Raw genomic sequence first — 15,345 nt, 5'->3', positions numbered from 1 at the left:
AAATTACAATAGCCATATAAAGTACACACGCATCTGTCTAGCTTCAGTATAAAATGCCTTTAGAATACGAGCGAAATTTCTGACCGTTTCTGTATTTATCGAAACCAGTTAAAGTTTCTATGTTCTTCTATTCATCTAGGTGTAACTGACATACAACGAGTAAGATTTGTACACATTCATTTTACAGGCTTCAGGAAAATATTTGTAATTAGTACTACATAAATAGTTGTATTTTCATTGTGCTGCAAGAAATTATCTTATGGAACGTTCCGCTGAGATGTCACGCATGCATGTCAACGACCATGACTGGTACGATTTGTTGAAGGACTTTCAAGGCAACACTTAAAATGAATCATACTACATGTAGTCCTCTCAGCCAATCATGGTAACGAAATTATGGTAAAAGGTAGAATAATGCACATTATTAATTAATGCTTACTATCGATGTTCAATGTTGATTTTTATTATCAATGTTTATCATCGTTTTATATTACCCTTCTAGGATTTTTTTGGTATCAGTAATAATCAGTCGATACTTACCATAAATATATAAATCATCGTTGTCTACCGTTATCGTCAAACGTTAATGTTTATTATTTTTGTTGTTGTTGTTAATGTTTTCCATTAACGCTTTCTTTGTCTGCCAGTGACGATTGCTGATAGTTGTATCAAAGATGTCTATCACCAATATTTAACATTATTGTTTATCAATGATGTCTATATCGGAAAGCGTTTCATCCTTAAATATTAAAATTATGAGCCATCTCAGAAAGAGAAAGACGTGCACGACCGAAATGTCCTACCATTCTTTTTTATATACAGCAACGATATTAATGATTACGAAGAGTAAATGCGCTTCTCGTGTTTTATATAAAACTAAACATGTTTATTCGATACGTTCGAAGACCAGACAGTTTAAAATATTTATATATCAGTACCAAGAAGATTCTGCTGCACATTTTCATCACTTTGACGTCATCTTGGGTCTTAAATAGAAATAACAGAGAAAAACATTTGTTTAATAATGCCTAAAATAGACGTAACTTACGAATTTCTATTTAACAACTATACCTTAATCTATGTACGATTAGATTCAAAGATCGCTTGTACGTATGAGAAAACATTATAGACTTATTGTTTCAGATGTGCAATTGACTTTAATCTAAATGAGAGAAACGTGTAATAATTACATTTCTATCCAACAGCTATGTCGACTATTAGTTGAAAGGAGGTATCTTAAACGTTTTTTTTATCAAAGATTATTTTTCATTCGTATAATTTTGCAAATAATATATGTATATAAAAGAGATCCAAACAATCCTATATTCTTTATAACGTTTATTTGTTTATAATTTTGTAATAAACAATTGCTTTTCTAGTTGTTATCAACCTAATACGTATATAGAATGTATATTTGCTGGACAAGCATACCAATATTACTGTTTAGTAAGATATCGAATTTTTCTGGTTTCTATGCACTGTGACAGACTGCTGGCACAGTTGGTGGCATGACCTAGTTTCTCCGTGAAAAGTTTCTTAGTTTGTCATAAAGGGATTTGGCGATAAGTTTACTTAGTTTGTTACTTTACGTATGTTACATCCTAAAACATTTACAAATAATAGAATATGAAACATAGAGAAACAGAAGTCTCTTTCTTTTTTATTTCCTGGTTCCTACTTACAAAAAGTTTATTTTAATTGCACAAACGTTTTTACAAAATTTGTTTAGCGAAACAATGAACTTGTGTATGGCTTGAATACAAAAACATATCTTATTTTGATGGTATTCTTATCGTATATTTACAATATAATATTTTAAGATATTCAAAACCAAAAAAGAAGACTAGATTTCTAAAAGTATTTCATGTAAGATCTATTTAAATAGGAGATTGTAGCCACCTGTCTCTGAAGATTGAACTTCTATGCACCAGGTGAACAATTTTATTACTTTATCCAATGTCTGTTAGTAGTCTAGGCGTTCTCTTTATGTATGTATCGCAGCTTGTTAGAAGACAAGTATTTACATTCTTGAAACATAACTAACACAAAATAAATATCGTTTAAAAGCTGTCTATTTGTCTTGTCGAGCGCTAAATTCCTCGGCGGAAGCACATCCGTTCTTCTGCGCCTGCGTAGCACGCCTGTCTTGTATCTACGCCATTTCATCCCAATATTCAAAAGGTTCAGCAGGCTCATCGGCGGTTGTTGCAAATTGTGAACATGAGCAACAATTTGTTTTGTCTGTCAACTTGTTTTTTTCTTCTGCTTTACTGTTAGTAAAATGTGACCATGATGAAGTGACGGTACTTTTGGTGTTATAGGAGAAGAAGCGAGTGACATGGAAGGCGACTCTAAACAGCGAAGTAAACGGTGCCGTCGTCGCGAGCAATTCGCGAGGACACAGAGGCAGAACCCAACAGTCAACCTGGGCCGGGACTGCCCGGGTAGTCGGGATGACTCTGGCAATCAGGGCCAGGAAAGCCCGAAGAGTAGAGACCACTCACCTACGCCACAGAAAACCGTTCGTAAGAAACAAAATAAGGAACCTATTTTTGAGGAAGACGTTATAGACGGATTTGCAATTTTAAGTTTCAAGACTCTGGAGGATTTGGAGGTAAGTGAATGGCTAATAGTAACATTCAATACTAACACTTCAAATCTCTTTTTGATTGTAACTTGATGTTTGCCGTATCGATTTAGACGACAGTGTCTGCAGTGTTATTTTACAAACGTTTACTCGGTAATGTTTACTTCACATGACAGTAACTCTGTTGATAAAATTAAGTGCCAGTTTTATATAACTGATGTGAATGAGGTGTTATTTATTCAATCTAGAACTTTTACGAATTGCTTACCAACAGATGAGAATTATCGACCATTTTTTGTACTTCGTGACGGGTACCATAATAATATATTAGATTTATATATTTGAAAGAACCACTACACCAGAAGAAATTTAAATAGGTATACACCATGTATGAATGGAAATAAATTAGGTAGTATTTAAAAATATCATAACGCCAGAAGGAATATAAAAAGATGTACATCACGTGTGATTTGAAATACACTATAATATATTTAACAGAATCACTACACTAGAAAAAACAATACGTCAGTACTTCTCAGAAATATCGTAATTATTTTCAAAGACAAATTTTGGAAAATTTATATCATTAAAAGCAATATATTAGTTATTATTTTCCAAAGTAAATTATCTCTATTGGAACAGATATGTTTCAAAAACATGAACTTTTACTTCTTACGTATGCACATAGTTATCAGTATATGAAATAAGTCACAGTAGTTGCGTTACTAGCAGCAATGCCATTAAACAAGTAAGTAATAAGGGAGCTTTATTAAATGTGTTAACAAATAGCTTTGATTGATTGAAACTTTTCAGTACTAATCTAATAATAAATATCATCCAAACTTTCAAACTCTCACAGAAGAGTCACATTGTGACAAATTGTATGCTAACTTGTTATTACCTATAAGAGTATGAAGTCAATGTTTCACGATGTCTGGCAGTCATCCAGAGTAAGAGTAAAATTAATTACTGGTGTCTCCAAATTACACTTTCTTTCTTGTCGAGTTTCTGTTTAATAAACAAATAAGAAAGGAGGTAATCGAAACAGGATAACCCTGGTTTGGTGTGTATCTTACAAAACTATCTACAGCAAATTACCTTAGCACAAATAGAAGCTCATTGTTTTTAATAATAATCTAAAGGCCTAATAACTCTATAGTTTAATATTCGTTTGTCTGTTCCGATTGTTGTCATTTTGTGCGTTGTCGGGGGGGGGGGTTGATAAGGGGGCATGAAGAATTGAAATTAAACGGGTTTGTGTCTGCCCGCCAGGGTTTATTTGTAAGTACAAAGAAATATTAATTAATCTATTTTTGTTAAGAGTTTAATTTTCGTTGGTACATTTGATGGACTCATACTTGCAGAGAAAATGGAATGTCTTTTTCAAAGTGACTATACATAACCTGGAAGGCTTTTAAAAACTAATATTCTGTATTATAATTATTATTTTGTCATAAATACCTTTAACCCTCTAGATATTTATATGAATTGAGATTTCATCTGTAATACAGTTGATGTTTTTTATTTGTTTCACACTTCATCTTAGACAAATTAAAAATGAAATTGATTAATTATATATAATAACCATTGTTTGATTTCATGGAATACATTTGGTTTTTAATATTTCTAACACTCTTTACTACTCCTGTCCTTTCCCTATTGTTACAAAGCCACAATAAATAGTATATTGACAAACAAAATACTTCATGTGTTACTGATTGTATTGCAGTCGAGAATACGGATACACATATCTACATATGTTGGTTTGCATAATTATATATCTATATATACACAAACATTGTTTGTTTTTACTTATTGAACCATAACTATAGGAAGAGAGCAAAAAATTGGAATATGAGGTTGTTGACGCATGACTGTGTATGTGGATACCAATACCTTATTATGGTGGTCAAAAGAAAATACAGATAAATGAGATAGAGAGTGATATGGTAATTCTGAGAAATTGTTATCATTATCAGCGAATACCTTGCTGGAGGTGGTCAACTAGTCAAGCATATAGTTTGTGGAATTCAAGCTGCTTAAGGTGATAATACTGTGTTACGTCAAGTGTGGGTGCAGAGCGCCAAGAACAAGAATCATGTCTGTTCGTAGGGGATTCACGTAATAAGGAATGCAAAGAATTTGTAATTTCCCTTTATCGGTAATACGTTGTACATAACTAATAATATGTTAAACGTACGTAATGAGCATTCGTGATTGAAGGGTGCTACACATTGGAAGAAGCTTTTGTAATATATTTTTTAATAGTTGCTTTTCTCAATTCATTACGTTACGTATTGAAATAACAGCGAGAAATAAAAGTTAAATTTCCATTCAATGCTGAACTGTTTAAGGAGAAAATATGATATGGAAACTTAAAACAGCACATTTATCTGTTTAAATACTTGTGATAACTTTATTAATTGTTAACAATCGCCAACGAACTGCAATACATTTTATATGTTTAAACCAAAAGTGTAATGATTTAGCTGCAACTCTCTTTTGTGCTGATAAACAAATTATAAATCACCAACTTGAGTAAAAATAAAATATAACAATATTCAAAAGAAATAATAGACTGTAGGACTTACAGAGGGCTACAAGGCGTCCTAACAAATACCTCACTTCTATTATTAATTACTTCAGTGTCATATTTCCTTATGTTAAAAATAATTGTAGGGAACCTTTTATAAACCTCGGTCTTTGTTAATGAAATTGAAATTTTCATCTGTTAAGAGCTGAAAAACATAATTGAGTTTTCTAACAGTTCTCTTATAAAAGTACAATTCGTGCTTTGTTAGACACAACACAAATACTCTACTGGCAGCTTTGCGCTTGACGAGAAATAAACATAATTTCTCTTTTAGGACTTGATTGAAATTCACTATTAATTGTCATATATATATACCACATACCCAAACTTAAAATTAACTGCTTTGGATTGTCAGCATTCTTGTGATAAATGTAAGATTATTTATCAACTATGCTGACAGTCAGGAGTGTCAACGTGAGATACATTTGCACAAAGCAACCGAAGAACTTTGAATTAATTACATTTTTCTATTGAAATCTCTTGGATATCTACATTGATATACACAGATCTAAGCATATCGTGTTAAATGTCAATATTTTTATGAACTAACCCTCAAACTGAATTTTCTAAGAACCACATTTCACCGACTAATAATGCATTTAAGTAAGCGGCGTTATGTAGGAAGTTCAGAATGGAGAAACGTCAGATCGATTTTCTAGCCTCGCTTACCAAGTGAAGTCAGAGCGGACATTCGAAACCTGATTGTTAAAGAAAATCTCACAATCTTTGCGTTCAATCTGTCATTGTTTGAAACGTTCGTTGACTGCATGTTTCGCCAGTTAACAATGTCACGTTCGCTTTTTATAAGTTGCGACACAGACAAAACTATTCTGTAATAAGTGAAGAAAGAGGCCTTCATCTGTGACCATCCCTGGCTCAACATCTAAACTAACATACCAAAATAAATAAAATATCTATTGTGTGTGTATATATATATAGAGAGAGAGAGATGGGTTTTGATGCTATTAATAGTGACAAAAGGTTGCTAATATAACAATCAACAACTGAAATATTATATATATATATAGTTATATGTTTTGATGCTATTAATAGTAACAAAAGGCTGCTGGTATAACAATCGACAGCTGAAATATCTAAAATTAATAGAAAGTTATAATTTTTTCTTACGTATCCAAAATTTGTAAAAGTACAAATATTACAAGTCTATCAGATTCGTTTTAATTTGCACTGCACTGTGATGGATCTTTGGTGATCACAGTTATTCTAGAAAATATTTTAATTCGCAACTGTCAAAGCGAATCACAATAATTACAGAACTCTTTATTGAAATGAAAACAACAAGGTTTAAGAGACTTAATGGGTTCTTAATAAGGTATACTAATATTTTGGAAACATAATTGCCAGAAATATTTGATTAAAGGAGGCGAATGTTATTTTCTAAGAGTTTACTGGAGTGACATGTATGTGTGTGTGAACAACACATTCTGTTTCCCATTTAAACAGAATGTTGGCTGATTAATGACTACTAACTAGCGTACACTGTTTCTTATGTATGTTTCTTAGTAGTGCTATGTCTTATCAGTATGTATTAATAATTTCTGTATATTTTCTGTTGTAGTGTTGTAATAACTATATGCTATTCGTACTATACACTTTATTACAAGACAAGCACTCATTCGGCGAACACTCTTACGTACTTGGATGTGTGAGGTATATACATAATGTTATAATATAAATAAAGTGACGACTTTAGCTTTATAAGTGTCATATTACAGTTTGTCTGCAAGACAGTAGGCAAGTACAGTTCTCTGTAAGACGTAAATAATGGCATAATGGTGAGTGTTCCTCTAGCAAATGTATTGCTGTTAAAAAATATTCCTGTGACCGGGAATTTTGTCATTTATGAACAGAGGCTATCAAAAATATTTAATTAGCTTGAAAAATGTATTTGACTGTGAATATTTGTAGCTACCAATCTCTAATACTAATCTAGAGGAAAAAAGTATTGGACAAGCTTGCTAAGAGCAGTAGAAAACAAATATTAGAAACTTCTTTTGGTCTAAATAGATCTGGATGTAACTTCCATACCGTGTGAAGGGCACTTTATACACACATATTACAATCGAAAAACCAGTAGGAAACGTAAACAGAATAACATGAACTTAATGGTGCTTAGATATTAACTGTTGATAGGGAAGGACTGGAAATATGTAAGGTGGCCCAGATGTAAGTCTGAGGACTTATAAAGCTAAAAATCAGGTCTGAGTAGACAGAGTCAGATAGTCCATTGTTTGGCTTTACGATTAACAACAGACAAACATATTGTTTGACATAACTCTTTAAGTTTAAAACTAATGTAAATAAAATGTGATTACTCTAAATCAAGAGAAAATTGCGTCCTAGATTGTACTAAACACTGCCATTACGCAATTATACAGAAAGCATAACATGGTGACACTGGTCGAAAACACAAAACAGCGATATACAGATATACATGTATGTGTGTGTATATATATATATATATATATATACTCCGTAAAAATGTTAGGACATGAGAAACTTTGTGATTCTTTCTATTTTATTATTGCTTACTCTTATGCCATTACAGAATGTCAATTTCAACAATTATGGTAAAGCTTCACTGTTCTCTGTTAACAATTGAGTGAGCCAGGGTCAGAATACTTATCGTTCAATAGAATTCCAATACACGTATACCAAAGGCATGTCATAAAGGCTTCGTTTGGATGAACATATTGATTAAATTTAGGGTCTGAAATAATTGTCATGATAACCTATGCAGTGTGTTAACTGTGTAGAAAGAAGCTAGCATATGGTACCGGTATATGCTAGAATAATTTAATATAATAGCACTCCACAAACAAATCTTGATAGAAACAATGTTTAACACCATATATTTAGTTTATTTTGTCTTATCATGGCCCCAAAAGCGTAGAGTATTGTTAGTAGAGCAGAGGGTTTGTATAGAAGCTTTACGTGGGGCTGGTTAGACTCTCCGACAAACTGCTGCAGACTTGAACTGCTCCACAAACACCATCAAGTACACCACAGATCGTGAGACCGAGACAGGTAATTTTGAAAACAAAAAAGGAAAAGGCAGAACATTTAATCCCAGTGATACTGATGTTAAGTATCTTCGTTAACCAGCCTTCGGAACATAAGGAAGACTGCCACTGATCTCAAGCATGAGATAAAAGACCATGTACCAAATCTATGGTTGTAAGAGGACACAACAAGAATGAAATATTTGGTCATGAATCAATTAAAAATTATTTATTTCGATTTCCAAATATTGTCAAGAGACTAAAATTTGCTAAAACATACAAGAACTGGACTGTTGATTTTTGGAAAAGGGTTTTGTGGATGGATAAGTCTAAGTTTTAAATACTTGGTTCAAAGGGTAGGTTGTATGTTCGGTGGAAGAAAGGTAAAATAAACTTAATTTTTCCACCGCTAGTACAGCAGTAAGTCTACGGATTTACAACGCTAAAATCAGGGGTTCGATTCCCCTCGGTGGGCTCAGCAGATAGCCCGATGTAGCTTTGCTATAAGAAAACACAAACACGCAAACTTATCTTAATGCATAGCACCTACCATGAAGTATGGAGAGGCAGTGTGATGGTTTCAGGGTGTTTTTGTACTGAGGCCACACGAAATATTTACCACAGATAAAATAATGGACCAGAGCAACTACCACCAGATACCAATCGTCATGGTATACCCAGTACTTTGCGTATTATTGGTAAAGAATTCTACTATCAAGAAAGATAATTGCCCCAAGCAGTCACCTAACCTATGCAGAAATTGCATAGTTAAGAAAGAAGCTGTTGGAGTAAGTTAAAAGATGCAATGGTCCCCACAGAGCTCCCATCTTAACTCATTTGAGCAGATCTGGGATGTGATAGATTCAAAAACTTTACAAGTCAAAATTTACTTTCAGAGAAACTTTATGAGAGTGTGTTAGTGACATTTGGAACAAACTTCTAAAGGACACTTTAATTAAATATATTGGAACAATGGCTGAAAAAGTATCTGTAGCTATTATAGAGGGACACGCAAAATATCAACTGCTTGCTGAACTCAATCACTTCCACTGAGTTTTTATTGCACTAAATATGAAGATTAATATGTTGATGTGTTTCACTTGTAATTTACCTTCGGTTGTTCTTTTAAAGTAGCCTGAGATCTAATTTTTGTCTTTGTTGTAACACTTTTTTCGCAGTATTGTGTGTGTGTAGATATACGTAAGCACACACATTTAAAGTTTGGGATGTATGAAAATCCATAGATATCTTCCGTCATCTTATTATATTCTTACTTAATTCTGTGGTCTTTACCGGGTTAAATTTCCTATTTTTTTAGCTTCTTCCAGGCCAATGAAGTTTTATTATGACTTTGTAATCACCACAATCTGCTGCTTGGTGACAGTCCTTTTTATGAAGTACTAGAATCCAGAACTCCAACCACCTAGCAGTGATATTCACCAATGAGTAGTTGTTTTCTGGTCATATTTCAATATAATTTATGTTATAGGTGATAATAACGAAGAGGCTGGATAATACATAAGTGGTTAAGACATCATCACAACATTCATTATTATCTTATACGATTTTTACTTATTTGGCTTCATTCCCAAGCACTTGTCAAAACTTCTTGGTTATTTTTCTATAGTATTCCCATTTGATAATACAACATACCTATTGTTTTGGTTGTTTAAGCCCACGATGTCACCAAGGATGGTTAAATATATTGACAAGTTTTTAATGTCACTCTTGACATCCTATCACATATATTCTGACTACTGTCTTGACGATTTTATTACTGATCGTGTTGATGCTGATTCTACTAGATTAAGAATGAGGCCTAAAGCCTACTTTGTAGGTAGGCCACTTAGAAGTTTACAGAAACTAATGTGTTATTTAGCTCCCTCAACGTCTTTCTTTATCAGCTTTTTAGCCTGATGGACTGAAAAACGTGAACTAATTAGAGGACAGTCTATTTCCATCAGTGCCAAAGCTAGAAAATTGTCAGCTACAACAAACTAATTAATTAATAGTAAACTTCCCCACTTCTCTTATTTGACTGGAGGGTTAACATCCAGCTTACTTTACACGATGAATAAAAAACACCTCGTACATTCAGTGTAATAAAAACACAATTATAATAATTAGGAACAAAGTCCTAAATATTCTATGATAGCTCAGGGAACCTAAGTTTCAATACGGGGTGATTATTGGTAAAATACAAAATCAACTATACTCTGACATTTCTTGAAAGTCATCACTGGGTGACATCAGCAAATCTGCAACAGTAATAGTCTTATCTAAGGTTGAATTACATTAGTACAACTGTGACGGGTCTTAGTAAAACCTATAATGTTTCTGGCATGCCAGAAACTTCTAAGGAAGCTGACCGCTTTTTTTTATCCCTGGAGACATATTAGTGGCTAAGGCTTATTTCTTGCTAGTTGTTGTTAGAACCTGCACGTGAATATAGCACAAAGAAAGGAAAAGTTCTCCATTTTGACACCTTTTATTGTGTACACATTTATGATACTCAAAGAATTTCCTAACAAATAATCCTAGTTTTCAACCTTTTGAAAAAAATTACTTTTATTGTTTCATTGCATTTTACATAACAATATACCCTTGTGTTGCAGCCATTTATTACGCTGGGTTATATACTTCAGTAGGATTGGTTCTATTCAGGGGTGGATTAGGAGCTTAAAACGGCCCGGGAATATACTTAAAAATCAGGATGATATATTGGAGCAACTCAAAGAATAACAATTTTCTACAGTTTTTGTGGTATTCCATTAAAGTAAATTGTTCTCTCCCATGATATTCTGGATCAATATTTTCCAACTAGTATTATTTTATGAATGCTTACTGAATTTCAGTAGTGTGCACAACATGTATAGACATGGAGTTTAGTTAACAGAGTTAAACAGAAAAAGACCAGTTGCGGTCTAATCGTTCCAAACCGACTTAGCAGCTACATATGGACATGCAAAGCCGCCACTGTTGATGTAAAAATCAAATAATCTAGAAATTGTTCTGCGCTTTTTTCTAACAAAAATTACAGATAGTATACGATACAGTGATGGAAACATGAACACTTCTATGTGTGTGTGCGTGTATATGTATTATTGTACTTTATTCTTTCAATATTTTCTATCCCTTTATTTTTGCACTGTCACATTGATTTACATTGCACATGATTGATTCAGAATGGCTAACCACCTTTATTATTAATTGAATGACTTTCAAAAACGTGAAAATATTTACACTGTAGAATTCCAATCTATAACCTTAAATGTAAGGCGGGTAACGCCATTTTGACTTTTTGTTCAAAATTTCATTCTGATCAACATTTCTGTCACTACTTGTCACAATGTTTTGGAAACCATTAATGTTGAAACAGCCTTCTTTTTGAGCAGACGAATTGCAATGACATTGCTTAATCTTCCACCACATTAAGGTATACCTACAGTCAAAGAAGTTTCAGCATTATCTTTCTCTTCTCTGTTTGGTTTGGATAGGATGAAGTGCTATCATCATTTATCATGTGAATCTTTAACTACGTCAATGTCTTATTCTTGTCTAACCACTATTTCAGAGATTCGTTAGCATCACATTGTGTTCAGTGTATGTGTTACATGTGTTTTTGCGGAACACGTGAATCATTCAAGCTCGTAATTTAAGGGCTTAAGCTGTTGCGAAACGATACAAAGTTTAGGCCATATGGATTTGGGAGTCTGATTTTTTATCACTAATACCAAAGCCATTAATAGTTTTTTCTCTGCAACATATAATTTTTCACTGTTTTGTTACTTATTTTCCTTTCTGTTATTATTTTTATAGTATTAATAATAATATTCCATTAATTCTACATAATAACACTCTACTATTTTGAGTAAAGATATGCATTACGTAATAAAAATATTCTGTTCATTTTACATTTTTCTTAGCAGTACTCTGCTGTTTTTGAAGTGATAGTTGTATGGTTAATAATGATAATAATGGTCTACGCTATACATATTTAAGATTACGAATAAAAATTCCCTATTTGAAATGAGTTCATCTTGACACTACTTGTCCCAGACAAACTACACTTCACCAAAGAAGCACCGAGTTCATAAGTTTTATTCAGGAAAGTTTGGACAATTTACAGAATGATTCATTAAGAGTTACACGATATTTTCTGATATTCATCTACGTTTTCAATCAACATATCAAAACGTGTACTTAAATTAAGTCATTGCAGGTATTACCTGTTTTGTACAGTATTTATTGATCTTCGCAATCTCATTTGTAGCTGGCATTTTCAGATATTTCAAATTTCATAATTTACTCCAACAGTTCTTTGAGGAAATTTCACAGCTACAGATTTGATAATGTAATGACTGTGGGCCTTACTGGCCAGGAAGTGGACGTATATTTTCTTGTTGAAATTCCCTTTTGACCAAAAATAAATGTAACATTAATTAGATAATCTAGTCATACAATAGTCGAATTATCCTGAAAATTGAGATGTTTTTTATTGGGATAAAAATTATAATACCAAATTACAGAAATACAGGGAATGTAGAGATAGAAAGTAATGACAGTTTATTTGCTATAAATGGATTTAAGTAGGTGCCATACCAAATTATCTCTGAATAATAATAATTATTCTAAATGTGTTTTGGTGAAATTTTGCTCCTTTACGAGAAAGAGCTTTTAAGATATAGTAATTTTAAATGTGGACGTGTCTTTGCAGCCACCTTGCGTATTTGTAATGCCATATTATTATTTGAGAAGCAACAATAGCAGGTTGGCTATGTGTATAGTAGTTTTAACGATCTGTTCTGTACACTGCTCAAAACAATTAATGAATGGAGATTTCTATTTTGTAGGAATAGATAGGCGTTACTGTTAGTAAATAAATTTAATGACGCCATAATTTTATTTCATGTAAAACAATTTATTTGTAGTTAAGCGTAAAAATACACAATGGGCTAGCCATGCTTTGCCCACCACGGGTGTCGAAATCCAGTTTCTTATGTTGTAAATTTGTAGACATACCGTTGTCGCACTGAGGGGCACTGAAACAACTGGCAAGTTATCTGATACTTTTATTTCAGTATTATTATAAAACTGAAGGAAATCATTACAACGTATGCAAAGCGAACATCGATAGTAAAAAAAGATGTCCCATTGAAATCATTGGGGAATTTTCGTGGCATGAAGATCAATAGATCAGCTAGAAAGAAGCTAGTCAGACACAGCAGCTCATGGCAGAATGACTAAAAGTCTCGTGAAACGTAATTAGTTGTGATATGAACTGGCTTTAAAACTATCATTTCATTTGCTAGAGATCTGGATAAGATAAATCCTTATAGACAATCCCACAAGAAAATTAATATTTGACAACACTGGCTCTATGAAACTGACATACCTCAGCTAATCGACAGTCGGACCAGTAACTGGGTTATGATCCAGGATAAAAACGGTTAGAAATAGGTTAGATAAAACTGACCTCTCTTAAGACCAAAACCAAAGAGTAGCGGATCTACGATGATGTAAAGAACATATGGATTGATCAAACTAAACATGGACAAACATCTTATTCACAAACAACTCTGAGGTGTACACGTTTGGAGAATAATGGGATCTGCTCCAATAACAGTTTGACGAGTGAGCTAGACAATAGTCCATCTGTGCTTTGCCCACCACGGGTATCGAAACTCGATTTCTAACGTTGTAAATCCATGGACATCCCACTGTGCGACTGAGGGCTTGACAGAGGAGAGACAAGCAGACGACGATAGGAAAGTACTTGTATTTGTGGACACACTGTAGAATAGTGTAACTTCAAGACTGGACACTGTGCACAAAGTGGGTCACGTGAATCGTGTAATAGATAACCGTCTACAATCAATCACTACATAGTATCATACTTGTAGAAAACTACTAACGTATAAAACACCCATATGTTAACAAAAGTTCCTCAACTAAATTTTAGCAAGTGCAATTAAGTTTTGTTAAACGGTCAGAGCTTTGTAGTGGATCGTAAATAAATTAAACGTCGAAAAGGAGGTAGTTTTCTGATATAATTCATTTTAACTTTCAACTGAATAGGTTATATTGAAATGTATGGCCGTCATTGTAGTGATCGTTCCTGTCTGATAAATTTCTTTAAAAAAGCTCCACCAAAGGGTGAAAATCTCTATGGAATTAACCATTGATAGTATTATTTAAATCTTGTTGATAAAATGGTTAAAATATTTAGTTCTACGTAGCTGGCACTGGGAGAACTATAAAACCAAACCGACTAGATCTCCTCTACGTAAAATCTGAATCTGTCTGTGTCAGCTTGCATGTCCACATTACCTATAAGTTATTATTTAAGTATTTTACTTATGTAAGACTTTTGTTTTTGTTGTAGTAAGAGTGAATAGTGTATATTGCTATTATGAATAATATGACAAGCTTATAATGATTTGGATGAAATACTGAATACATATAATTTCTATCTATGATATAGGGGTACACATACATAGACCAAGATGGGTATGGATGACATGTTGTCAGTAAAGTTTATAGAATAAATCACGTGTACTATAACTGTGTGTGGCCATAAAAAATATAATGAATTTATATTGGTCTTCTAGCATCCAAACGCAGGCTGAACACTGATATGCCGTTTTAAAGTATAAAATATTTCCTGTCTTCCAGTAGAACGCTGATTGTATCTCAGAACGGCTAGTATGGGTATTAACACTTTTATTGATAAGCAAAGAACAACGTTTCGACCTTCCTAGGCCATCTTCGGGTTAACAAAGAAGAGAACACTGATTGCATTCTTTAGAAACCACGATATTATTCCATCAATTGTAAATATGTATTAGTAAATCATTTCGAGAACAGTATGCAAATATTCATGTTAACATTTATTAAAGACAGTTATATTACAGTCCTTGGTGAATACCATCATTGTCAACTAACCTCTATAACATGATTATTGAGCAGCTTTCTCAGTCACTATATTGTAAGAGCTGAACTCATGTAAGATTTTTATTATACTAAGTGACAAAGAGAATCATAATCAACTTGTTATTATCCTTCTGAATATTCATGATTTGAATATTCTGTCTGCTCTCTTACTAATTCCCCCATAGACAGAATTCTACACAGGGTGGTCT

At 33.0% G+C, this 15,345-nt stretch overlaps 1 protein-coding gene across 6 annotated transcripts in view; it reads left to right on the top strand.

The window, feature by feature from the left end:
- Nucleotides 1-2,154: 2,154 nt before the first annotated feature.
- LOC143237729 (uncharacterized) overlaps nucleotides 2,155-15,345 on the top strand; it is a 265,149-nt gene continuing 251,958 nt past the window's right edge. For all 6 annotated transcript variants that reach the window (XM_076477265.1, XM_076477263.1, XM_076477266.1 and 3 more), the window contains exon 1: nucleotides 2,155-2,614. In XM_076477265.1, coding sequence (XP_076333380.1) covers nucleotides 2,339-2,614 — 276 coding nt within the window. In that variant the 5' untranslated portion in view covers nucleotides 2,155-2,338. The remainder of the gene's footprint in view (nucleotides 2,615-15,345) is intronic.

This window comes from Tachypleus tridentatus, chromosome 13 (assembly GCF_004210375.1).
Source record: "Tachypleus tridentatus isolate NWPU-2018 chromosome 13, ASM421037v1, whole genome shotgun sequence".
Lineage (NCBI taxonomy): Eukaryota > Metazoa > Arthropoda > Merostomata > Xiphosura > Limulidae > Tachypleus > Tachypleus tridentatus.
This window is presented reverse-complemented; position numbering and strand designations above follow the sequence as displayed.